The 26968-nt window shown below is 45.6% G+C and overlaps 1 protein-coding gene across 4 annotated transcripts in view; it reads right to left on the bottom strand.

Moving 5' to 3' along the window:
- LOC118371879 (serine/threonine-protein kinase MRCK beta-like) overlaps positions 1-26968 on the bottom strand; it is a 156474-nt gene that overhangs the window by 7375 nt on the left and 122131 nt on the right. For 2 of the 4 annotated variants that reach the window (XM_052471339.1, XM_052471340.1), the window contains exons 22-35: positions 22701-22781; positions 21693-21798; positions 21267-21403; positions 20803-20942; positions 20589-20670; positions 19751-19967; positions 19033-19095; positions 17780-18021; positions 16502-16856; positions 15360-15457; positions 13706-13790; positions 3554-3671; positions 2957-3074; positions 431-673 (exon numbers count right to left, since the gene is read on the bottom strand). In XM_052471339.1, the coding sequence (XP_052327299.1) occupies positions 431-673; positions 2957-3074; positions 3554-3671; positions 13706-13790; positions 15360-15457; positions 16502-16856; positions 17780-18021; positions 19033-19095; positions 19751-19967; positions 20589-20670; positions 20803-20942; positions 21267-21403; positions 21693-21798; positions 22701-22781 (2085 nt within the window). The remainder of the gene's footprint in view (positions 1-430; positions 674-2956; positions 3075-3553; positions 3672-13705; positions 13791-15359; positions 15458-16501; positions 16857-17779; positions 18022-19032; positions 19096-19750; positions 19968-20588; positions 20671-20802; positions 20943-21266; positions 21404-21692; positions 21799-22700; positions 22782-26968) is intronic. The other 2 variants (XM_052471341.1, XM_052471342.1) reach the window with 1 other exon arrangement.

The following is a 26968-nucleotide window of genomic DNA, read 5'->3' as shown; positions in this document are numbered from 1 at the left end:
CCTTTTACTGAGGAGTGGCTTCCATCTGGCCACTACCATAAAGGCCTGATTGGTGGAGTGCTGTTAATAGACATCTCAAGGATGATCAATGAAAACAGGATGCAACTGAGCTCAATTTCGAGTCTCATAGCAAAGGGTCTGAATACATGAAAATAATGTATGTAGAGTAGTAGTACCCCAGACCTCCAGGCTCGGATTTAACAACCAGTACCCCAGACATCCAGGCTCAGATTTAACAACCAGTACCCCAGACCTCCAGGCTCAGATTTAACAACCAGTACCCCAGGAATAGAGGCTAGATCACTAGGAGACAAGGGCTACTGCGGGTGTCGATTTGGGATTGTGCAAAAGAAGTGGTGGTGGTGTAAAAAAGAGGAGAGTGGGGGAAGGAGGGAGAGAGGGAGGAGGGGAAGCAGCAGGTCAGGCCTACCCTTCCTAGGGAGGAGGTGGAGGGAGAGGAGGAGGAGGAGGATGAGAGCTGGGGCATGCTGCAGTGCTGCAGCGAGGAGGTGGAAGAGGAGGTGGCGGAGGAAGAGGCGGGCTCTTTCTGCAGGTACAGGCCGGCCGACACGAGGCTCATGTGATAGACGTGCTCAAAGTTGCTCGGTGGGGAGATCAGGGCGTGGTGGCGGGAGGATGAGGGGGAGGGGGTGGTGGCGGCGCTCTCGCTCTGCTGCCGGGCGGGGAGGGAGGGAGGGAGGGAGTGAGAGAAGGAAAGAGAGAGCGGAAACAAAGGACACGAACAAGACCCAGATGAAAAAAAAGAGGGAGGGGAGGAGAAAGTGAAAGAGGGCGTGAGGGAGGAACTACAGGGTCATTCTCAGAAGAGTAGGAAGAGGAGCAGAGGTGGTAAATAGGTGGAGAAATGTGACATCTAGAAGGTAGGATAGCAGTGCTATTCTGTGAAGTTAGGATGGTAGGGTAGCAGTGCTATTCTGTGGAGTTAGGATGGTAGGGTAGCAGTGCTATTCTGTGAAGTTAGGATGGTAGGGTAGCAGTGCTATTCTGTGAAGTTAGGATGGTAGGGTAGCAGTGCTATTCTGTGGAGTTGGGATAGTAGGATAACAGTGCTATTCTGTGGAGTTGGGATAGTAGGATAGCAGTGCTATTCTGTGGAGTTGGGATAGTAGGATAGCAGTGCTATTCTGTGGAGTTAGGATGGTAGGGTAGCAGTGCTATTCTGTGGAGTTGGGATAGTAGGATAACAGTGCTATTCTGTGGAGTTAGGATGGTAGGGTAGCAGTGCTATTCTGTGGAGTTGGGATAGTGGGGTAGCAGTGCTATTCTGTGGAGTTGGGATAGTAGGGTAGCAAGGCTATTCTGTGGAGTTAGGATGGTAGGGTAGCAAGGCTATTCTGTGGAGTTGGGATAGTAGGGTAGCAGTGCTATTCTGTGGAGTTAGGATGGTAGGATAGCAGTGCTATTCTGTGGAGTTAGGATGGTAGGATAGCAGTGCTATTCTGTGGAGTTGGGATAGTAGGGTAGCAGTGCTATTCTGTGGAGTTAGGATGGTAGGGTAGCAGTGCTATTCTGTGGAGTTGGGATAGTAGGATAACAGTGCTATTCTGTGGAGTTGGGATAGTAGGATAGCAGTGCTATTCTGTGGAGTTAGGATGGTAGAGTAGCAGTGCTATTCTGTGGAGTTGGGATAGTAGGATAACAGTGCTATTCTGTGAAGTTAGGATGGTAGGGTAGCAGTGCTATTCTGTGGAGTTAGGATGGTAGGGTAGCAGTGCTATTCTGTGGAGTTAGGATGGTAGGGTAGCAGTGCTATTCTGTGGAGTTAGGATGGTAGGGTAGCAGTGCTATTCTGTGGAGTTAGGATGGTAGGGTAGCAGTGCTATTCTGTGGAGTTAGGATGGTAGGGTAGCAGTGCTATTCTGTGGAGTTAGGATGGTAGGGTAGCAGTGCTATTCTGTGGAGTTAGGATGGTAGGGTAGCAGTGCTATTCTGTAGAGTTAGGATGGTAGGGTAGCAGTGCTATTCTGTGGAGTTAGGATGGTAGGGTAGCAGTGCTATTCTGTGGAGTTAGGATGGTAGGGTAGCAGTGCTATTCTGTGAAGTTAGGATGGTAGGGTAGCAGTGCTATTCTGTGGAGTTAGGATGGTAGGGTAGCAGTGCTATTCTGTGAAGTTAGGATGGTAGGGTAGCAGTGCTATTCTGTGGAGTTAGGATGGTAGGGTAGCAGTGCTATTCTGTGGAGTTAGGATGGTAGGGTAGCAGTGCTATTCTGTGGAGTTAGGATGGTAGGGTAGCAGTGCTATTCTGTGGAGTTAGGATGGTAGGGTAGCAGTGCTATTCTGTGGAGTTAGGATGGTAGGGTAGCAGTGCTATTCTGTGGAGTTAGGATGGTAGGGTAGCAGTGCTATTCTGTGGAGTTGGTAGTGGGAGCTGCTAGTGTCAGAAAATGCAAGGAGACACCATTTTGGCTCCAGCGGGTGTCTTGTGATCGTTAAAAAAACAGCTGTTATGACTCATGCTTTGTTACATTTTAAGGGGCAGCCATTTTATCACCCGCAATAACAGGAAGGTTAACACAGCGTGGACATTTTGATTCCTGCGGTATCAGTTAGGTTATTTGCAGTAGCTGTCCTGGGTACAGCAAATGTCAGTTAACTTGCAATAGACAGCCACTTTGGTTGCTACAATATCAGTCAGGTTATCATGGGGTTGGGAACCCATTTTGCTTCCTGCAATGTCAGTTGGGTTATGAGAGAGATGGAAAGAGGTCCTATCTTTGTATCTGTGCCATTATGGCGTCTGTGACAGCATGGGCAGCGCCATTAAGGCTATCTCCATTTTAAAGTACATTTTCTTCTCCTTTTGATGTTTGAAAATGTGCCTCAATGACAATGTCCATGCTAAAACGGGTTATATCCAAGTTGAGTCCTTTAACTATCTCCTATGGGTTATGAATACAGTATGAGGCAGCCATTTTGGCACCAGCTGTGCTTACCAGAGGCAAATCCATGAGGACCTGCATGCCGTCGCCGGGGCCCATGTGTGCCACGTGGTTAAAGTTGATTGGGTTGGAGATCAACTTGGACCTAAGCTCAGGGTCCCTCAGCATCTCTCTGTCAACACAACACACATGGTTACAATGGTCAGTGTGTATTACTGTGAAGAGTTACATTCGAGTCATTTTAGCAACGTCTTATTCAGAGCAACTTTGGGCTAAGTGCCTTGCTCAAGGGCACATTGACAGATTCTTCACCTAGTCGGCCCGGGGATTCGAACCATCCAACCTTTCGGTTACTGGCCCAACCACTAGGCTACCTGCCGCCTGAAGTTGTACTGGGTGAGTGTACTACAATGGTAGTAAACAGACTAACATCTGATTTAAGTCAGGCGTATAGTTATAGTGTTGTCACCTCCACCGGCGCTGGAGTCTGATGGCGTGGTGCCCCCCCCTGGCGACAGGGGTTCAGGCCTCGACTCAGACTCCCTTATCTAAACCCCTATATTCTGTCTCCCCTCGCTACATTACTGCCGTACAGTCCAAAAGTCAAGAAAAGTATGAAAGGAGATTGTGTGTGTGGGGTGGGGAGGTTACCTCCTCTGCTGCAGTCTCTCCTCTTCCGGGACCTTGAAGAGGAACTTCCTCTTACTGCGCGTTCTCACCATCAGCTTCTTACTGTTGTCAGATGTCTCAGGGATGGCCAGGTCACCTTCTGCAGGACGGACAGAGAGAGAGAGAGAGACATTTGAGATATAGGTAAGTGTATTGGGGTAAATATATTTTAGAGTATATAGAGATATACACTACCGTTCCAAAACCTGGGGTCACTTAGAAATGTCCTTGTTTTCCATGAAAACATACATGAAATGAATTGCAAAAATGAATAGGAAATATAGTCAAGACGTTGACAAGGTTATAAATAATGATTTGTAATTGAAATAATAATTGTGTCCTTCAAACTTTGCTTTTGTCAAAAGAATCCTCCATTTGCATCAACTACAGCCTTGCAGACCTTTGGCATTCTAGTTGTCAATCTGTTGAGGTAATCTGAAGAGATTTCACCCCATGCTTCCTGAAGCACCTCCCATAAATTGGATTGGCTTGATGGGCACATCTTACGTTCCCTTACGGTCAAGCTGCTCCCACAACAGCTCAATAGGGTTAAGATCCGGTGACTGTGCTGGTCACTCCATTATAGACAGAATACCAGCTTACTGCTTCTTCCTTAAATAGTTATTGCATAGTTTGGTGCTATGCTTTGGGTCATTGTCCTATTGTAGGAGGAAATTGGCTCCGATTAGGCGCCGTCCACAGGGTATGGCGTTACAAAATGGAGTGATCGCCTTCCTTCAAGATCCCTTTAACCCTGTACAAATCTCCTACTTTACCACCACCAAAGCACCCCCAGACCAACACATTGCCTCCACCATGCTTGACAGATGTCGTCAAGCACTCCTCCAGCATATTTTCTGCGTCTCACAAATGTTATTTTTTTTGTGATGTGAACACCTCAAATTTAGATTAATCTGTCCATATAACACTTTTCTCCAATCTTCCTCTGTCTAGTGTCTGTGTTCTTTTGCCCATCGTCACTTCTTTTTGTTGGCCAGTTTTTCTTTGCAACTCTGCCTAGAAGGTCAGTATCCCGGAGTAGTCTCTTCACTGTTGACGTTGAGACTGGACAGAGGAACTCTGCCTAGAAGGTCAGTATCCTGGAGTAGTCTCTTCACTGTTGACGTTGAGACTGGACAGAGGAACTCTGCCTAGAAGGCCAGTATCCTGGAGTAGTCTCTTCATTGTTGACGTTGAGACTGGACAGAGGAACTCTGCCTAGAAGGCCAGTATCCTGGAGTAGTCTCTTCACTGTTGACGTTGAGACTGGACAGAGGAACTCTGCCTAGAAGGTCAGTATCCTGGAGTAGTCTCTTCACTGTTGACGTTGAGACTGGACAGAGGAACTCTGCCTAGAAGGTCAGTATCCGGAGTAGTCTCTTCATTGTTGACGTTGAGACTGGACAGAGGAACTCTGCCTAGAAGGTCAGTATCCTGGAGTAGTCTCTTCATTGTTGACGTTGAGACTGGACAGAGGAACTCTGCCTAGAAGGTCAGTATCCTGGAGTAGTCTCTTCATTGTTGACGTTGAGACTGGACAGAGGAACTCTGCCTAGAAGGTCAGTATCCCGGAGTAGTCTCTTCATTGTTGACGTTGAGACTGGACAGAGGAACTCTGCCTAGAAGGTCAGTATCCTGGAGTAGTCTCTTCATTGTTGACGTTGAGACTGGACAGAGGAACTCTGCCTAGAAGGTCAGTATCCTGGAGTAGTCTCTTCACTGTTGACGTTGAGACTGGACAGAGGAACTCTGCCTAGAAGGTCAGTATCCTGGAGTAGTCTCTTCACTGTTGACGTTGAGACTGGACAGAGGAACTCTGCCTAGAAGGTCAGTATCCTGGAGTAGTCTCTTCATTGTTGACGTTGAGACTGGACAGAGGAACTCTGCCTAGAAGGTCAGTATCCTGGAGTAGTCTCTTCACTGTTGACGTTGAGACTGGACAGAGGAACTCTGCCTAGAAGGTCAGTATCCTGGAGTAGTCTCTTCACTGTTGACGTTGAGACTGGACAGAGGAACTCTGCCTAGAAGGTCAGTATCCCTGGAGTAGTCTCTTCACTGTTGACGTTGAGACTGGACAGAGGAACTCTGCCTAGAAGGCCAGTATCCTGGAGTAGTCTCTTCACTGTTGACGTTGAGACTGGACAGAGGAACTCTGCCTAGAAGGTCAGTATCCCGGAGTAGTCTCTTCACTGTTGACGTTGAGACTGGACAGAGGAACTCTGCCTAGAAGGCCAGTATCCCGGAGTAGTCTCTTCATTGTTGACGTTGAGACTGGACAGAGGAACTCTGCCTAGAAGGTCAGTATCCTGGAGTAGTCTCTTCACTGTTGACGTTGAGACTGGACAGAGGAACTCTGCCTAGAAGGTCAGTATCCTGGAGTAGTCTCTTCACTGTTGACGTTGAGACTGGACAGAGGAACTCTGCCTAGAAGGTCAGTATCCTGGAGTAGTCTCTTCACTGTTGACGTTGAGACTGGACAGAGGAACTCTGCCTAGAAGGTCAGTATCCTGGAGTAGTCTCTTCACTGTTGACGTTGAGACTGGACAGAGGAACTCTGCCTAGAAGGCCAGTATCCCGGAGTAGTCTCTTCACTGTTGACGTTGAGACTGGACAGAGGAACTCTGCCTAGAAGGCCAGTATCCTGGAGTAGTCTCTTCACTGTTGACGTTGAGACTGGACAGAGGAACTCTGCCTAGAAGGTCAGTATCCTGGAGTAGTCTCTTCACTGTTGACGTTGAGACTGGACAGAGGAACTCTGCCTAGAAGGTCAGTATCCTGGAGTAGTCTCTTCATTGTTGACGTTGAGACTGGACAGAGGAACTCTGCCTAGAAGGTCAGTATCCTGGAGTAGTCTCTTCACTGTTGACGTTGAGACTGGACAGAGGAACTCTGCCTAGAAGGTCAGTATCCTGGAGTAGTCTCTTCATTGTTGACGTTGAGACTGGACAGAGGAACTCTGCCTAGAAGGTCAGTATCCTGGAGTAGTCTCTTCATTGTTGACGTTGAGACTGGACAGAGGAACTCTGCCTAGAAGGTCAGTATCCTGGAGTAGTCTCTTCATTGTTGACGTTGAGACTGGACAGAGGAACTCTGCCTAGAAGGTCAGTATCCTGGAGTAGTCTCTTCACTGTTGACGTTGAGACTGGACAGAGGAACTCTGCCTAGAAGGTCAGTATCCTGGAGTAGTCTCTTCACTGTTGACGTTGAGACTGGACAGAGGAGCTCTGCCTAGAAGGTCAGTATCCCGGAGTAGTCTCTTCACTGTTGACGTTGAGACTGGACAGAGGAACTCTGCCTAGAAGGTCAGTATCCCGGAGTAGTCTCTTCACTGTTGACGTTGAGACTGGACAGAGGAACTCTGCCTAGAAGGTCAGTATCCTGGAGTAGTCTCTTCATTGTTGACGTTGAGACTGGACAGAGGAACTCTGCCTAGAAGGTCAGTATCCTGGAGTAGTCTCTTCATTGTTGACGTTGAGACTGGACAGAGGAACTCTGCCTAGAAGGTCAGTATCCTGGAGTAGTCTCTTCACTGTTGACGTTGAGACTGGACAGAGGAACTCTGCCTAGAAGGTCAGTATCCTGGAGTAGTCTCTTCACTGTTGACGTTGAGACTGGACAGAGGAACTCTGCCTAGAAGGTCAGTATCCTGGAGTAGTCTCTTCACTGTTGACGTTGAGACTGGACAGAGGAACTCTGCCTAGAAGGTCAGTATCCCGGAGTAGTCTCTTCACTGTTGACGTTGAGACTGGACAGAGGAACTCTGCCTAGAAGGTCAGTATCCCGGAGTAGTCTCTTCATTGTTGACGTTGAGACTGGACAGAGGAACTCTGCCTAGAAGGTCAGTATCCTGGAGTAGTCTCTTCACTGTTGACGTTGAGACTGGACAGAGGAACTCTGCCTAGAAGGTCAGTATCCTGGAGTAGTCTCTTCATTGTTGACGTTGAGACTGGACAGAGGAACTCTGCCTAGAAGGTCAGTATCCTGGAGTAGTCTCTTCACTGTTGACGTTGAGACTGGACAGAGGAACTCTGCCTAGAAGGTCAGTATCCTGGAGTAGTCTCTTCACTGTTGACGTTGAGACTGGACAGAGGAACTCTGCCTAGAAGGCCAGTATCCCGGAGTAGTCTCTTCACTGTTGACGTTGAGACTGGACAGAGGAACTCTGCCTAGAAGGTCAGTATCCCGGAGTAGTCTCTTCACTGTTGACGTTGAGACTGGACAGAGGAACTCTGCCTAGAAGGTCAGTATCCTGGAGTAGTCTCTTCATTGTTGACGTTGAGACTGGACAGAGGAACTCTGCCTAGAAGGTCAGTATCCCGGAGTAGTCTCTTCACTGTTGACGTTGAGACTGGACAGAGGAACTCTGCCTAGAAGGCCAGTATCCCGGAGTAGTCTCTTCATTGTTGACGTTGAGACTGGACAGAGGAACTCTGCCTAGAAGGTCAGTATCCTGGAGTAGTCTCTTCATTGTTGACGTTGAGACTGGACAGAGGAACTCTGCCTAGAAGGTCAGTATCCTGGAGTAGTCTCTTCATTGTTGACGTTGAGACTGGACAGAGGAACTCTGCCTAGAAGGTCAGTATCCTGGAGTAGTCTCTTCACTGTTGACGTTGAGACTGGACAGAGGAACTCTGCCTAGAAGGTCAGTATCCTGGAGTAGTCTCTTCACTGTTGACGTTGAGACTGGACAGAGGAACTCTGCCTAGAAGGTCAGTATCCCGGAGTAGTCTCTTCACTGTTGACGTTGAGACTGGACAGAGGAACTCTGCCTAGAAGGTCAGTATCCCGGAGTAGTCTCTTCACTGTTGACGTTGAGACTGGACAGAGGAACTCTGCCTAGAAGGTCAGTATCCTGGAGTAGTCTCTTCACTGTTGACGTTGAGACTGGACAGAGGAACTCTGCCTAGAAGGTCAGTATCCTGGAGTAGTCTCTTCATTGTTGACGTTGAGACTGGACAGAGGAACTCTGCCTAGAAGGTCAGTATCCTGGAGTAGTCTCTTCACTGTTGACGTTGAGACTGGACAGAGGAACTCTGCCTAGAAGGCCAGTATCCCGGAGTAGTCTCTTCATTGTTGACGTTGAGACTGGACAGAGGAACTCTGCCTAGAAGGTCAGTATCCCGGAGTAGTCTCTTCACTGTTGACGTTGAGACTGGACAGAGGAACTCTGCCTAGAAGGTCAGTATCCTGGAGTAGTCTCTTCATTGTTGACGTTGAGACTGGACAGAGGAACTCTGCCTAGAAGGTCAGTATCCCGGAGTAGTCTCTTCACTGTTGACGTTGAGACTGGACAGAGGAACTCTGCCTAGAAGGTCAGTATCCTGGAGTAGTCTCTTCACTGTTGACGTTGAGACTGGACAGAGGCTCTGCCTAGAAGGTCAGTATCCCGGAGTAGTCTCTTCACTGTTGACGTTGAGACTGGACAGAGGAACTCTGCCTAGAAGGTCAGTATCCTGGAGTAGTCTCTTCACTGTTGACGTTGAGACTGGACAGAGGAACTCTGCCTAGAAGGTCAGTATCCTGGAGTAGTCTCTTCATTGTTGACGTTGAGACTGGACAGAGGAACTCTGCCTAGAAGGTCAGTATCCTGGAGTAGTCTCTTCACTGTTGACGTTGAGACTGGACAGAGGAACTCTGCCTAGAAGGTCAGTATCCTGGAGTAGTCTCTTCACTGTTGACGTTGAGACTGGACAGAGGAACTCTGCCTAGAAGGTCAGTATCCTGGAGTAGTCTCTTCATTGTTGACGTTGAGACTGGACAGAGGAACTCTGCCTAGAAGGTCAGTATCCCGGAGTAGTCTCTTCACTGTTGACGTTGAGACTGGACAGAGGAACTCTGCCTAGAAGGTCAGTATCCTGGAGTAGTCTCTTCACTGTTGACGTTGAGACTGGACAGAGGAACTCTGCCTAGAAGGTCAGTATCCTGGAGTAGTCTCTTCATTGTTGACGTTGAGACTGGACAGAGGAACTCTGCCTAGAAGGTCAGTATCCTGGAGTAGTCTCTTCATTGTTGACGTTGAGACTGGACAGAGGAACTCTGCCTAGAAGGTCAGTATCCTGGAGTAGTCTCTTCATTGTTGACGTTGAGACTGGACAGAGGAACTCTGCCTAGAAGGTCAGTATCCTGGAGTAGTCTCTTCACTGTTGACGTTGAGACTGGACAGAGGAACTCTGCCTAGAAGGTCAGTATCCTGGAGTAGTCTCTTCACTGTTGACGTTGAGACTGGACAGAGGAACTCTGCCTAGAAGGCCAGTATCCCGGAGTAGTCTCTTCATTGTTGACGTTGAGACTGGACAGAGGAACTCTGCCTAGAAGGTCAGTATCCCGGAGTAGTCTCTTCACTGTTGACGTTGAGACTGGACAGAGGAACTCTGCCTAGAAGGTCAGTATCCTGGAGTAGTCTCTTCATTGTTGACGTTGAGACTGGACAGAGGAACTCTGCCTAGAAGGTCAGTATCCTGGAGTAGTCTCTTCATTGTTGACGTTGAGACTGGACAGAGGAACTCTGCCTAGAAGGTCAGTATCCTGGAGTAGTCTCTTCATTGTTGACGTTGAGACTGGACAGAGGAACTCTGCCTAGAAGGTCAGTATCCTGGAGTAGTCTCTTCATTGTTGACGTTGAGACTGGACAGAGGAACTCTGCCTAGAAGGTCAGTATCCTGGAGTAGTCTCTTCACTGTTGACGTTGAGACTGGACAGAGGAACTCTGCCTAGAAGGTCAGTATCCTGGAGTAGTCTCTTCATTGTTGACGTTGAGACTGGACAGAGGAACTCTGCCTAGAAGGTCAGTATCCTGGAGTAGTCTCTTCATTGTTGACGTTGAGACTGGACAGAGGAACTCTGCCTAGAAGGTCAGTATCCTGGAGTAGTCTCTTCATTGTTGACGTTGAGACTGGACAGAGGAACTCTGCCTAGAAGGTCAGTATCCTGGAGTAGTCTCTTCATTGTTGACGTTGAGACTGGACAGAGGAACTCTGCCTAGAAGGTCAGTATCCTGGAGTAGTCTCTTCATTGTTGACGTTGAGACTGGACAGAGGAACTCTGCCTAGAAGGTCAGTATCCTGGAGTAGTCTCTTCATTGTTGACATTGAGACTGGACAGAGGAACTCTGCCTAGAAGGTCAGTATCCCGGAGTAGTCTCTTCATTGTTGACGTTGAGACTGGACAGAGGAACTCTGCCTAGAAGGTCAGTATCCTGGAGTAGTCTCTTCATTGTTGACGTTGAGACTGGACAGAGGAACTCTGCCTAGAAGGTCAGTATCCCGGAGTAGTCTCTTCACTGTTGACGTTGAGACTGGACAGAGGAACTCTGCCTAGAAGGTCAGTATCCTGGAGTAGTCTCTTCACTGTTGACGTTGAGACTGGACAGAGGAACTCTGCCTAGAAGGTCAGTATCCTGGAGTAGTCTCTTCATTGTTGACGTTGAGACTGGACAGAGGAACTCTGCCTAGAAGGTCAGTATCCTGGAGTAGTCTCTTCATTGTTGACGTTGAGACTGGACAGAGGAACTCTGCCTAGAAGGTCAGTATCCTGGAGTAGTCTCTTCATTGTTGACGTTGAGACTGGACAGAGGAACTCTGCCTAGAAGGTCAGTATCCTGGAGTAGTCTCTTCATTGTTGACGTTGAGACTGGACAGAGGAACTCTGCCTAGAAGGTCAGTATCCTGGAGTAGTCTCTTCACTGTTGACGTTGAGACTGGACAGAGGAACTCTGCCTAGAAGGCCAGTATCCCGGAGTAGTCTCTTCACTGTTGACGTTGAGACTGGACAGAGGAACTCTGCCTAGAAGGTCAGTATCCCGGAGTAGTCTCTTCACTGTTGACGTTGAGACTGGACAGAGGAACTCTGCCTAGAAGGTCAGTATCCCGGAGTAGTCTCTTCACTGTTGACGTTGAGACTGGACAGAGGAACTCTGCCTAGAAGGTCAGTATCCTGGAGTAGTCTCTTCATTGTTGACGTTGAGACTGGACAGAGGAACTCTGCCTAGAAGGCCAGTATCCCGGAGTAGTCTCTTCACTGTTGACGTTGAGACTGGACAGAGGAACTCTGCCTAGAAGGCCAGTATCCCGGAGTAGTCTCTTCACTGTTGACGTTGAGACTGGACAGAGGAACTCTGCCTAGAAGGCCAGTATCCCGGAGTAGTCTCTTCACTGTTGACGTTGAGACTGGTGTTTTGCGGGTACTATTTAATGAAGCTGCCAGATGAGGACTTGTGAGTTGTCTGTCTAGTTTGAGAAACTCTCTAATGTACTTGTCCTCTTGCTCAGTTGTGCACCAGGGCCTCCCACTCTCTCTATTCTGTTTAGAGACAGTTTGCACTGTTCTGTGAAGGGAGTAGTACACAGCGTTGTACGAGATCTTCAGTTTCTTGGCAATTTCTCACATGGAATAGACTTCATTTCTCACATGGAATAGCCTTCATTTCTCACATGGAATAGCCTTCATTTCTCACATGGAATAGCCTTCATTTCTCAGAACAAGAATAGTCTGATGAGTTTCAGAAGAAAGTTTTGTTTCTGGCCATTTTGAGACTGTAATCGAACCCACAAATCCTGATGCTCCAGATACTCAACTAGTCTTAAGGCCAGTTTTATTGCTTCTTTAATCAGAACAACAGTTTTCAGCTGTGCTAACATAAATGAAAAAGGGTTTTCTAATGATCAATTAGCCTTTTTAAAATGATAAATTTGGATTAGCTAACACAACGTGCCATTGTAACACAGGAGTGATGGTTGCTGATAATGGGCCTCTGTACGTCTATGTAGATATTCCATAATACAATCAGTCGTTTCCAGCTACAATAGTCATTTACAACATTAACAATGTCTACACTGTATTTCTGATCAATTTGAAGTTATTTTAAACAAAAAAAAAATTAGCTTTTCTTTCAAAAACAAGGACATTTCTAAGTGACCCCAAACTTTTGAACGGTAGTGTATGTGGTGAGTGTATTGGGGTTTTGGTGAGTGTATTGGGGTATATGTAGTCAGTATATTGTGGTATAGGTTAGTGTATTGGGGTATATGTAGTCAGTATATTGTGATATAGGTGAGTGTATTGTGGTATTGGTGAGTGTATTGGGGTATATGTAGTCAGTATATTGTGAGATAGGTGAGTGTATTGGGGTATATGTAGTCAGTATATTTGGTATAGGTTAGTGTATTGTGGTATTGGTGAGTGTATTGGGGTATATGTAGTCAGTATATTGTGATATAGGTAGTGTATTGGGGTATATGTAGTCAGTATATTGTGGTATTGGTGAGTGTATTGGGGTATATGTAGTCAGTATATTGTGGTATAGGTTAGTGTATTGGGGTATTGGTGAGTGTATAGGGGTATATGCAGTCAGTATATTGTGGTATAGGTGAGTGTATTGGGGTATATGTAGTCAGTATATTGTGGTATAGGTGAGTGTATTGGGGTATATGTAGTCAGTATATTGTGGTATAGGTGAGTGTATTGGGGTATATGCAGTCAGTATATTGTGGTATAGGTGAGTGTATTGGGGTATATGCAGTCAGTATATTGTGGTATAGGTGAGTGTATTGGGGTATATGCAGTCAGTATATGCAGTCAGTATATTGTGGTATAGGTGAGTGTATTGGGGTATATGCAGTCAGTATATTGTGGTATAGGTGAGTGTATTGGGGTATATGTAGTCAGTATATTGTGGTATAGGTGAGTGTATTGGGGTATATGTAGTCAGTATATTGTGGTATAGGTGAGTGTATTGGGGTATATGTAGTCAGTATATTGTGGTATAGGTGAGTGTATTGGGGTATATGTAGTCAGTATATTGTGGTATAGGTGAGTGTATTGGGGTATATGTAGTCAGTATATTGTGGTATAGATGAGTGTATTGGGGTATATGTTGTCAGTATATTGTGGTATAGGTGAGTGTATTGGGGTATTGGTGAGTGTATAGGGGTATATGTAGTCAGTATATTGTGGTATAGGTGAGTGTATAGGGGTATATGCAGTCAGTATATTGTGGTATAGGTTAGTGTATTGGGGTATATGTAGTCAGTATATTGTGGTATAGGTGAGTGTATTGGGGTATATACAGTCAGTATATTGTGGTATAGGTGAGTGTATTGGGGTATATGGAGTCAGTATATTGAGGTGTATTTGCACCTGTGGAGTTGTTGCTGAAGTAGATGAGGCGCGGTTGTTCAGAGCCCAGCAGGTTCAAACTGCCCTCCACATTCAGAGGCCTTAACTGAGGGGCAGAGACATGGGTTACACCGATCTACTCTACAGACCACGGGCATATATACACATATGCTCACAGACACTCCTTTCATTAATACACATTTACCCCCCCCACACACACACACAGACACATGAGATTAGAACATGCATCCTCACATTCACCAAGACACCCCATTATGGGCTGTTAGACTGAACCCAGACTGTTGTCCCAAGACACCCCATTATGGTTTGTTAGACTGAACCCAGACTGTTGTCCCAAGACACCCCATTTTGGCTCGTTAGACTGAACCCAGACTTATCCCAAGACACCCCATTATGGTTGTTAGACTGAACCCAGACTTATCCCAAGACACCCCATTATGGTTGTTAGACTGAACCCAGACTTATCCCAAGACACCCCATTATGGCTTGTTAGACTGAACCCAGACTGTTGTCCCAAGACACCCCATTATGGTTGTTAGACTGAACCCAGACTGTTGTCCCAAGACACCCCATTATGGTTGTTAGACTGAACCCAGACTGTTATCCCAAGACACCCCATTTTGGCTCGTTAGACTGAACCCAGACTGTTATCCCAAGACACCCCATTTTGTTCGTTAGACTGAACCCAGACTGTTATCCCAAGACACCCCATTATGGATCGTTAGACTGAACCCAGACTGTTGTCCCAAGACACCCCATTATGGTTGTTAGACTGAACCCAGACTGTTGTCCCAAGACACCCCATTATGGCTCGTTAGACTGAACCCAGACTGTTATCCAAGACACCCCATTTTGGCTCGTTAGACTGAACCCAGACTGTTATCCCAAGACACCCCATTTTGGCTCGTTAGACTGAACCCAGACTGTTATCCCAAGACACCCCATTTTGGCTCGTTAGACTGAACCCAGACTGTTATCCCAAGACAACCCATTTTGGCTCGTTAGACTGAACCCAGACTGTTATCCCAAGACACCCCATTATGGTTTGTTAGACTGAACCCAGACTGTTATCCCAAGACACCCCATTTTGGCTCGTTAGACTGAACCCAGACTGTTATCCCAAGACACCCCATTTTGGCTCGTTAGACTGAACCCAGACTGTTGTCCCAAGACACCCCATTATGGTTGTTAGACTGAACCCAGACTTATCCCAAGACACCCCATTTTGGCTCGTTAGACTGAACCCAGACTGTTATCCCAAGACACCCCATTATGGCTTGTTAGACTGAACCCAGACTGTTATCCCAAGACACCCCATTATGGTTTGTTAGACTGAACCCAGACTGTTATCCCAAGACACCCCATTTTGGCTCGTTAGACTGAACCCAGACTGTTATCCCAAGACACCCCATTTTGGCTCGTTAGACTGAACCCAGACTGTTATCCCAAGACACCCCATTATGGTTGTTAGACTGAACCCAGACTGTTATCCAAGACACCCCATTTTGGCTCGTTAGACTGAACCCAGACTGTTATCCCAAGACACCCCATTATGGTTTGTTAGACTGAACCCAGACTGTTATCCAAGACACCCCATTTTGGCTCGTTAGACTGAACCCAGACTGTTATATGGGCGGAAGAGCCCTGCTTTTACCTTCCTCAGTGAAATTGTCTGGACCCACTCAGTGGTGTGTATGTCAAACACATCCACCCCATACTCGCTGTACACCGTAAGGTAGGAGGAGTTGGAGCCTGGCGGACACACAGGAAAGACACGCTGAGCAATCACAGAGGCCTCCACAGCTTGATACATTTGTAGGATACAATATATATTTGTAGGATACAATATATATTTGTAGGATACAATATACTAGATACAGTTTGTTAGCATCTTTTAAAAAGTTAACAATATTGAATTTGTCTTTCAGTGTCCCTTCTAAAAAAAATATTGTGCATGCAGCAGAAGGCCTTCAGAATTGCATAGCTAACAGTTTCTGGGTGTAAAGTAGCCTAGTGGGGCGGCAGGTAGCCTAGTGGTTAGAGCGTTGGGCCAGGAACCGAAAGGTTGCTGGATCAAATTACCGAGCTGACAAGGTAAAAAAAACCTGTCGTTTTGCCCCTGAACAAGACAGTTAACACACTGCTCCCCGGTAGGCCGTCATTGTAAATAAGAATTTGTTCTTAACTGCATCAATTTTTGGATTTATAAATTACCCTGGGGCGGCAGGGTAGACTAGTGGTTAGAGCGTTGGACTAGCAACCGAACGGTTGCAAGTTCAAACCCCCGAGCTGACAAGGTACTAATCTGTCGTTCTGCCCCTGAACAGGCAGTTAACCCACTGTTCCTAGGCTGTCATTGAAAATAATAATTAACTGACTTAACTGACTTGCCTAGTTAAATAAAAGGTAAAAAAAAAATATATATATATATATATATATATATGTGTTTTTTAAATGTATTGTGACTGTACTTCCAATGGTAGAGATTGTTAGGGTTGGGCAGTATGCAGATTTTAATACCGTCATACCGTTTCAGTGCCATACCGGGGTATACAGTATTACTTAAAGCGCACACAAGGGGCGCTATTTAAACAACAAAACCCACACAGACCATGCAAGTCGGGGGTGCAAACCTATGAAAGACAGGGAGATGTTGTGTCCAAGGACAGTTGGCTGGATTCCAACCTATTCAGACATGCCGGAGACTTCGGCACTACCGCTAGACCAGGCGCATTTCTCCTCCAAAACTTGCCTAACAACTCAACCACTCAAAAACAAAAACAAAAGGTGACGTACTGCAGGCGAGCGGCGTGGCGGGCCACATCAGCTCCTGGGCCCTGCTCCTCTTCCCAGTTGGGTCCACATAGATACCCAGCTGGCTGAAGCAGAGTAACAGCTCGGTCGTGCCCACCTCCAGGGCGTGCAGCGCATCCAGGGGCTGCTGGGCCAGGAAGGCTAGCGACGGGTCCCCGGGGCTCACCAGGCTGACGGGCGACGACTCGCCCTGGAGGGCCAACAGGGCAAAACCTGAGGGGTATCCCACACACAGGCGCTCGCGCACCATGCCCAGCCACTGGGCCACCCCCGGGGCTTGCACCTCCCACAGCTTGCGGTGGTGCGGCTTGGCCCGGGTGATCTCATAACACAGAACCTGGTGAAGGGGGAGAGAGGAGATGTTACTACTGATATTCTGGCAAAGCAGCAAACGGAAAGGACTTAAAAACATTTTTTAAATAAAAAAATAAATTAAAAAATCAGCCTTGATGTAGTTAGCAGGAGTTTGAAAGGACCTTTATAACCAGCCTTGATGTAGTTAGCAGGAGTTTGAAAGGACCTTTATAACCAGCCTTGATGTAGTTAGCAGGAGTTTGAAAGGACCTTTATAACCAGCCTTGATGTAGTTAGCAGGAGTTTGAAAGGACCTTTATAACCAGCCTTGATGTAGTTAGCAGGAGTTTGAAAGGACCTTTATAACCAGCCTTGATGTAGTTAGCAGGAGTTTGAAAGGACCTTTATAACCAGCCTTGATGTAGTTAGCAGGAGTTTGAAAGGACCTTTATAACCAGCCTTGATGTAGTTAGCAGGAGTTTGAAAGGACCTTTATAACCAGCCTTGATGTAGTTAGCAGGAGTTTGAAAGGACCTTTATAACCAGCCTTGATGTAGTTAGCAGGAGTTTGAAAGGACCTTTATAACCAGCCTTGATGTAGTTAGCAGGAGTTTGAAAGGACCTTTATAACCAGCCTTGATGTAGTTAGCAGGAGTTTGAAAGGACCATTATAACCAGTCCCATAGGGTGGCACACAATTGGTCCAGTGTCGTCCATCATTGTAAATAAGATTTCTTAACTGACTTGTCTAGTTAATTAAAAGTTACAGTGCTTATGAAGGCTTCATGAATGATCCCTTTATAAGTTGTTTGTTTTGAAATGGGGTCGATATGAGATTTATTCGGATTTAAGTCACATATCTTCAACTACACGTGTCATTTGACATGTATTGTACTGGAACTCGTGTGTTTTTGGCATCGTTTTCTCTGCACATGTAAATAGGTAAATCAATAAATGAATATTGACCTGGCGCTTGACGGCGGCCAGCAGGCAGGCGGGTCCCCCGGGGCGTAGCACACCAGTGGTCAGTGCCTGGCAACCCTTGGTCTCTGTCAGCTTGATGTCGAAGGCCGCCTCGGCCCCCTCCAGCACCCCCCAGGGGTGCAGGTGCACGTGTCGGTTGCGTCCACACAGCAGGGCCATCATCTTCTCTTTGGGGATCAGCTCCATCTGGTGCACCTTCTTGCAGTCGGCCGCCCGCACGATCACTGAAGGGGGAACAAGTAGTCAACAGGGGCAAACGACACAGAGAATCGTAGTGTTTTGAAAGAAATCACAAATTATGATTTGTGAGTCAATAGGTAAGATAGTTGCTTTCCGAATTGTCGAAAACACTTTCTCTCCTCGATTTCAACCCCCTTTTGAAAAACCAAATGGAGGAGAAGGTTTAATGACAGGGACTTTGGATTCTCCTCCAGTGCATTTTTAGAAGGAACCGAAGAGAGAGGAAGTGAGGAGAGAGGAGGCGAGGAAGCGAGGAGAGAGGAGGCGAGGAACCGAAGAGAGAGGAAGCGAGGAGAGAGGAGGCGAGGAAGCGAGGAGAGAGGAGGCGAGGAGAGAGGAGCGAGAGAGAGGAGGCGAGAACCGAAGAGAGAGGAAGTGAGGAGAGAGGAGGCGAGGAAGCGAGGAGAGAGGAGGCGAGGAACCGAAGAGAGAGGAAGCGAGGAGAGAGGAGGCGAGGAAGCGAGGAGAGACCATGGAGAAATAGTCTTAGGATGAACAAAGAAATCGGAGACATTATACCACAAAAGAAAACATGAGACGTTGACATCACGTGATCACACATAAGAAACATGTTGGAAATGACAGAAATCTAAAAACTTGACCTTTGTTCTGCATAGAGGAGTCATATGAGGCTCTATTGGGGGCTGTCACATATCCCTGTATGATCCAGATCCTGGAGCATTTGGTGCCCTGATGATCTGCACTATAGAGCACTTGTGAAATGTAAACCCTACCCTGGCTGAAACAAATCTTGGACCCTGGCCAGGTGGTGGGTCTAAGATCCAGGACCAGAGTAACATGTATTGTGACAATTCAGAGAGCAAGTCCCATGGAACTTTCTCGCCCACGTCATTTGGAAAGTGAATATTTGAAAAAAATGTTCAAAGCAAAATATATCTGTTTGAATTTTCAGAATCATACCAGGGTACCGGATGTCATATGTGAAAACGCCCTATGAGTGTATATGACTAGCCGTGGGATAGGTGTGTTCTTACCATCTCTGGTGACCTCCACTACAAACAGACCTTCCTCTGTTCCCAGGGCGATACGCTCTCGATCTGCAGGGAGACAAAGGAGCAGTCAACACAGTCTTCTCTCTCTCTCACTGCCATCCTCCACACACACACACACAACAACAACACCTCTCGCAAACACACACACTGAGTAAACGCACCATAACTTTTTTAAATAATTGGAGATCTCAAACGGTAATTTGCAATTGCATTCTGTGTTTTGCGTGTATCCACTACAAAAACAAAACTTCTTCCTGGCGGAAATTGTCACAGAAAAGTTACAACATGATTTACACCGCAGATTATAATTTCCCTCATCCAGATGATCATTTCCCTCATCCCGTATAGATGATCAATTCCCTCATCCCGTATAGATGATCATTTCCCTCATCCCGTACAGATGATCATTTCCCTCATCCCGTACAGATGATCATTTCCCTCATCCCGTACAGATGATCATTTCCCTCATCCCGTACAGATGATCATTTCCCTCATCCCGTACAGATGATCATTTCCCTCATCCCGTACAGATGAGCATTTCCCTCATCCCGTACAGATGAGCATTTCCCTCATCCAGTACAGATTATAATTCCACTTATTCGGTCTATCTGAAATGTTACAATGCGTTTGCTGACAGCACAGGGGTGTTTTTACTAGAGGGAAAACGCCCCACAGTCTCTTCAGTAGTTCCCCAACTCACCGACGATGGCGGCGCAGAGCGTGGTCTTTATGGCGGGCAGCGAGGAGTCGTAGGCCTCGTGCAGGACGTGCACTACGCGGTTCCTCAAGCGGTTCTTGGCCAGGATGCTCTGCAGGCTCTCCAGGATGCCCATCCACTTCTTCTTCTCCACCTCGCTCTCAGCCAGCACCAGCAGGGAGACGGCACCCGCCGGCGAGCTCAGCAGGGACGACGTCACCTGACGAGGTTTATAATGCGTTATGACACATGTCTGTGTCGTTACTCCCGAGTAAATGAGGGAGGGCTTGGGTTAATAATAATAATATCAACTTTATTAACTCTCTTTGGGTCCTTGAAAAGTGCTATATAAAACACATGTGTATTTATGATTTCACGTTTCCCACATAGGAAACATAATCCCATAGTAACAATAGACTATAATAAAAACCGACAGTAATCGATATGTTTTTCACATAAAGGGCTATAATGCCTTATGATACACCATAACATTCCGTAGTAACGCACAAATATGTTTTTACATCCATTAGATGTAACTTTATTTCAAGGTCATTTATTGGGTTCTCTCACATAATAAACATCATATTAGGAACAGATGACAATTAAATAATACATGAGTCAATATAATAACTTTAAGTCACGTGGTATTAGTTGGGGCGGCAGGGTAGCCTAGTGGTTAGAGTGTTGGACTAGTAACCGGAAGGTTGACAAGGTACAAATCTGTCATTCTGCCCCTGAACAGGCAGTTGTAAATAAGAATTTGTTCTTAACTGACTTGCCTAGTTAAATAAAGGTAAAATAAAAAAATAAAAAATGAGTTACACAGCAGTTGAAAGCTTACCCTGAATATGCAGGGGACGTCTTTGCGGGTGGCGTGGATGACGTCTGAGGCCAGGACAGAGCTGACGGAAAACTCCTCATCTCTGTGGACATACAGAGTGGACATGCACAGTGTTACACAGACCCACACACAGCAAACACACACACACACACACACCCACCCCCACCCCAAACACACACCCCCCACACCCTTCACCCCAACATAGAGGTCTTACCTCAGGTCCAGGACCTGACTGGTCACCACGCCTGGCTGGGTGGACTTGCCCTCAGGCACCTCGTACAGGAAGAGTTTACAATCACACACCACGGCGTACGCCCGCTGCCAGCCCTTCTTTACCCCCGTGGGCTTGGGGATCTGACGGAGATGGCAGAGCAGCACATTTTCAATTGAGAGGTCTGTTCTTGTTATTAATTTCCAATAAACCGAACATCACACGCTCCTATCTTGTTAAGCTGAACAGAATGGCAATGTCTTGATTACATCAAAACAACGACATTCAAGGAAGATATTAGCGTATCACCATGAAAAGAGCATGATGTAATCATAGAGCTATAATGACTAGAATGGGTGGGAAACAACAACAACACTTAAGGGTACACTCAATATGGCCGCAGGAACGCAAACTGTAGTCATTCTATTTCCACGGTGATAACCTGTTAATTAGTACGCGGTGCTCACCCTGACAAAGCCCTTGTAGGCGGTGCCGATGCCCCTCTGTACGTCGATGCCCAGAGGCCTCTTGGCCTGCTCAGGGGGGATGGGGCACACCTGGGGGGCATTGTCCTTACAGGATACATGGCAGATGAAGGAGCACACTGGAGAGAAAGAGGGAGAGAGAGAAAGAGAGTATTCGTATACACAAGGAAACATGCCGTCCAATCATAAGGTGCCGTTTCAGATCTGCCGTTCAGTTAAAACATTACAGTTCATTTATAGCAAGTGGTGTGTGAGCGGGAGGAAAATGCTGCACCCAATCTCCCCAGTCCCCCAACTAAACGGCACAATCTCCCCAGTCCCCCCCAACTAAACGGCACAATCTCCCCAGTCCGCCCAACTAACCGACACCGTTGACAGAGAGCGTGGTCGTGTGTGTCTGACACTCACCTTCGCAGGCGTAGCCCTGGCGGATGAGACCCACCATCAAGGAAGTGCAGTGTGTGCACTGGGTGGGGCTGTAGAAGGTCTTGATGCTCAGCTGGTGAGCTTTGGGCTGTAGACACACACGGAGAGAGATAAGAACACAGAATACTTAGCCAAGTGTTACAGACAAGCTGACAGCGTGTGTGTGTCAAATTATTCTATGAGTATGAGTGGTAGCACATATGCGGGAGCATGTTGTTTTCATTGTGTGTGTGTGTGTGCGTGTGTGTGTCAGCGGTGTGTGTGTGTGAGAGAGCGGTGGTGTGTGTGTGTGTGTGAGAGAGCGGTCTGTGTGTGTGTGAGAGAGCGGTCTGTGTGTGTGTGAGAGAGAGCGTCTGTGTGTGTGTGAGAGAGAGCGGTCTGTGTGTGTGTGAGAGAGAGCGGTCTGTGTGTGTGTGAGAGAGCGGTCTGTGTGTGTGTGTGAGAGCGGTCTGTGTGTGTGAAGTGAGCGGTCTGTGTGTGTGTGAGAGCGGTCTGTGTGTGTGTGAGAGAGCGGTCTGTGTGTGTGTGAGAGAGCGGTCTGTGTGTGTGTGAGAGAGCGGTCTGTGTGTGTGAGAGCGGTATGTGTGTGTGTGAGAGCGGTATGTGTGTGTGTGAGAGAGCGGTCTGTGTGTGTGTGAGAGAGCGGTCTGTGTGTGTGTGAGAGGGAGCGGTCTGTGTGTGTGTGAGAGGGAGCGGTCTGTGTGTGTGTGTGAGAGAGAGCGGTCTGTGTGTGTGTGTGAGGGAGCGGTCTGTGTGTGTGTGAGAGAGAGCGGTCTGTGTGTGTGTGTGAGAGAGCGGTCTGTGTGTGTGTGAGAGGGAGCGGTCTGTGTGTGTGTGAGAGAGCGGTCTGTGTGTGTGTGTGAGAGGGAGCGGTCTGTGTGTGTGAGAGAGAGCTGTGTGTGTGTGAGAGAGAGCGGTCTGTGTGTGTGTGAGAGAGAGCTGTGTGTGTGTGTGTGTGTGTGTGTGAGAGAGAGCGGTGTCAGGCGGTACCTTTGGTGTGGTCAGCAGCGATGTTGGATAGACCGGGGAGGGGACGGTAGGAGTAACAGCAGTGGGCTTGGGGATTGGCTCCTGTGGGAGAGGGGTCAAAGTTTAAAGGTCAACTGGTCAGTCTGGGGAGAGGACAGCACTGGGTTCATTAGGCACCAAATGGAAGAACATTTACTAAAGCGGGGAGGGACTACATTGAGTTTCTAATTGAAACAAATAGTTTTCCGTAGCATACCTTAATGAACGTGACCCTGGTTCTATACTGGAAAAACATGAACTATGCTTTACTGGGTCAAGAGTCATTTAATTAGCTAACAATCAGGAAGGGGTTCAAGAGAGTCATTTAATTAGCTAACAATCAGGAAGGGGGTCAAGAGAGTCATTTAATTAGCTAACAATCAGGAAGGGGGTCAAGAGAGTCATTTAATTAGCTAATAATCAGGAAGGGTCAATAATCATTTAATTAGCTAACAATCAGGAAGGGGGTCAAGAGAGTCATTTAATTAGCTAACAATCAGGAAGGGGGTCAATAATCATTTAATTAGCTAACAATTAGGAAGGGGGTCAATAATCATTTAATTAGCTAACAATCAGGAAGGGGTCAAGAGAGTCATTTAATTAGCTAACAATCAGGAAGGGGTCAAGAGAGTCATTTAATTAGCTAACAATCAGGAAGGGGGTCAAGAGAGTCATTTAATTAGCTAATAATCAGGAAGGGGTCAAGAGAGTCATTTAATTAGCTAATAATCAGGAAGGGGTCAAGAGAGTCATTTAATTAGCTAACAAACAGGAAGGGGTCAAGAGAGTCATTTAATTAGCTAACAATCAGGAAAGGGTCAAGAGAGTCATTTAATTAGCTAACAATCAGGAAGGGGTCAATAATCATTTAATTAGCTAATAATCAGGAAGGGGGTCAATAATCATTTAATTAGCTAACAATCAGGAAGGAGGTCAAGAGAGTCATTTAATTAGCTAACAATCAGGAAGGGGGTCAAGAGAGTCATTTAATTAGCTAACAATCAGGTGTGGGGTCAATAATCATTTAATTAGCTAATAATCAGGAAGGGGGTCAATAATCATTTAATTAGCTAACAATCAGGAAGGAGGTCAAGAGAGTCATTTAATTAGCTAATAATCAGGAAGGGGGTCAATAATCATTTAATTAGCTAATAATCAGGAAGGGGTCAATAATCATTTAATTAGCTAATAATCAGGAAGGGGTCAATAATCATTTAATTAGCTAACAATCAGGAAGGGGTCAAGAGAGTCATTTAATTAGCTAACAATCAGGAAGGGGGTCAAGAGAGTCATTTAATTAGCTAACAATCAGGAAGGGGGTCAAGAGAGTCATTTAATTAGCTAACAATCAGGAAGGGGGTCAAGAGAGTCATTTAATTAGCTAACAATCAGGAAGGGGGTCAAGAGAGTCATTTAATTAGCTAACAATCAGGAAGGGGGTCAATAATCATTTAATTAGCTAACAATCAGGAAGGGGGTCAATAATCATTTAATTAGCTAACAATCAGGAAGGAGGTCAAGAGAGTCATTTAATTAGCTAACAATCAGGAAGGGGGTCAAGAGAGTCATTTAATTAGCTAACAATCAGGAAGGGGTCAATAATCATTTAATTAGCTAATAATCAGGAAGGGGGTCAATAATCATTTAATTAGCTAACAATCAGGAAGGAGGTCAAGAGAGTCATTTAATTAGCTAACAATCAGGAAGGGGGTCAATAATCATTTAATTAGCTAATAATCAGGAAGGGGGTCAATAATCATTTAATTAGCTAATAATCAGGAAGGGGGTCAATAATCATTTAATTAGCTAACAATCAGGAAGGGGGTCAAGAGAGTCATTTAATTAGCTAATAATCAGGAAGGGGGTCAAGAGAGTCATTTAATTAGCTAACAATCAGGAAGGGGTCAAGAGAGTCATTTAATTAGCTAACAATCAGGAAGGGGGTCAATAATCATTTAATTAGCTAATAATCAGGAAGGGGTCAATAATCATTTAATTAGCTAACAATCAGGAAGGAGGTCAAGAGAGTCATTTAATTAGCTAACAATCAGGAAGGGGGTCAATAATCATTTAATTAGCTAACAATCAGGAAGGAGGTCAATAATCATTTAATTAGCTAACAATCAGGAAGGGGTCAATAATCATTTAATTAGCTAACAATCAGGAAGGGGTCAATAATCATTTAATTAGCTAACAATCAGGAAGGAGGTCAAGAGAGTCATTTAATTAGCTAACAATCAGGAAGGGGGTCAATAATCATTTAATTAGCTAACAATCAGGAAGGGGTCAATAATCATTTAATTAGCTAACAATCAGGAAGGAGGTCAAGAGAGTCATTTAATTAGCTAACAATCAGGAAGGGGTCAAGAGAGTCATTTAATTAGCTAACAATCAGGAAGGGGTCAATAATCATTTAATTAGCTAATAATCAGGAAGGGGGTCAATAATCATTTAATTAGCTAACAATCAGGAAGGAGGTCAAGAGAGTCATTTAATTAGCTAACAATCAGGAAGGGGTCAATAATCATTTAATTAGCTAATAATCAGGAAGGGGTCAATAATCATTTAATTAGCTAATAATCAGGAAGGGGGTCAAGAGAGTCATTTAATTAGCTAACAATCAGGAAGGGGGTCAAGAGAGTCATTTAATTAGCTAACAATCAGGAAGGGGGTCAAGAGAGTCATTTAATTAGCTAACAAACAGGAAGGGGGTCAAGAGAGTCATTTAATTAGCTAACAATCAGGAAGGGGGTCAAGAGTCATTTAATTAGCTAACAATCAGGAAGGGGGTCAATAATCATTTAATTAGCTAACAATCAGGAAGGAGGTCAAGAGAGTCATTTAATTAGCTAACAATCAGGAAGGGGGTCAAGAGAGTCATTTAATTAGCTAACAATCAGGAAGGGGTCAATAATCATTTAATTAGCTAATAATCAGGAAGGGGGTCAATAATCATTTAATTAGCTAACAATCAGGAAGGAGGTCAAGAGAGTCATTTAATTAGCTAACAATCAGGAAGGGGGTCAATAATCATTTAATTAGCTAACAATCAGGAAGGAGGTCAATAATCATTTAATTAGCTAACAATCAGGAAGGGGGTCAATAATCATTTAATTAGCTAACAATCAGGAAGGGGGTCAATAATCATTTAATTAGCTAACAATCAGGAAGGAGGTCAAGAGAGTCATTTAATTAGCTAACAATCAGGAAGGGGGTCAATAATCATTTAATTAGCTAACAATCAGGAAGGGGGTCAATAATCATTTAATTAGCTAACAATCAGGAAGGAGGTCAAGAGAGTCATTTAATTAGCTAACAATCAGGAAGGGGGTCAAGAGAGTAATTTAATTAGCTAACAATCAGGAAGGGGGTCAAGAGAGTCATTTAATTAGCTAACAATCAGGAAGGGGGTCAGAGAGTCATTTAATTAGCTAACAATCAGGAAGGGGGTCAAGAGAGTCATTTAATTAGCTAACAATCAGGAAGGGGGTCAAGAGAGTCATTTAATTAGCTAACAATCAGGAAGGGGGTCAAGAGAGTCATTTAATTAGCTAACAATCAGGAAGGGGGTCAAGAGAGTAATTTAATTAGCTAACAATCAGGAAGGGGTCAAGAAGTCATTTAATTAGCTAACAATCAGGAAGGGGTCAAGAGAGTCATTTAATTAGCTAACAATCAGGAAGGGGGTCAAGAGAGTCATTTAATTAGCTAACAATCAGGAAGGGGGTCAATAATCATTTAATTAGCTAACAATCAGGAAGGGGGTCAATAATCATTTAATTAGCTAACAATCAGGAAGGGGGTCAATTGTTACTTCTGAAGATACATTTAATTCATTCATTGGAAGAATTTCCCTGCATTTCACCTCTTCTCCTATATTGACAGTGAGTTTTAACCAATGACGTGTATAAACCGTGGATTGCTGATGCTATGTATTGGCAATTGAGAGGTTTTCAATTGAATGTTTCAAGGACCATATTACATCTATTTGTGTTGTTGTGAGGACAGTAACAGTCGTAATCTTAAAACAATTATACTTTAAGGAAATATGATTGTTAAATGTTTATGTTGAGTTCACATTAGGGGTGGCAGGTAGGTTAGTGGTTAGAGTGTTGGGCCAGTAATCGAAAGGTTGCTTGATAGAATCTCTGAGCTGACAAGGTAAAAATCAGTCGTTCTGCCCCTGAACAAGGCAGTTAACCTACTGTTCCTAGGCCGTCAATGTAAATAAGAATTTGTTCTTAACTGAC

The sequence above is a fragment of the Oncorhynchus keta genome, chromosome 19 (genome assembly GCF_023373465.1).
Source record: "Oncorhynchus keta strain PuntledgeMale-10-30-2019 chromosome 19, Oket_V2, whole genome shotgun sequence".
Taxonomy (NCBI): domain Eukaryota; kingdom Metazoa; phylum Chordata; class Actinopteri; order Salmoniformes; family Salmonidae; genus Oncorhynchus; species Oncorhynchus keta.
The sequence above is the reverse complement of the archived record's forward strand: the minus strand, read 5'-3'. Positions and strand labels throughout refer to the sequence as shown.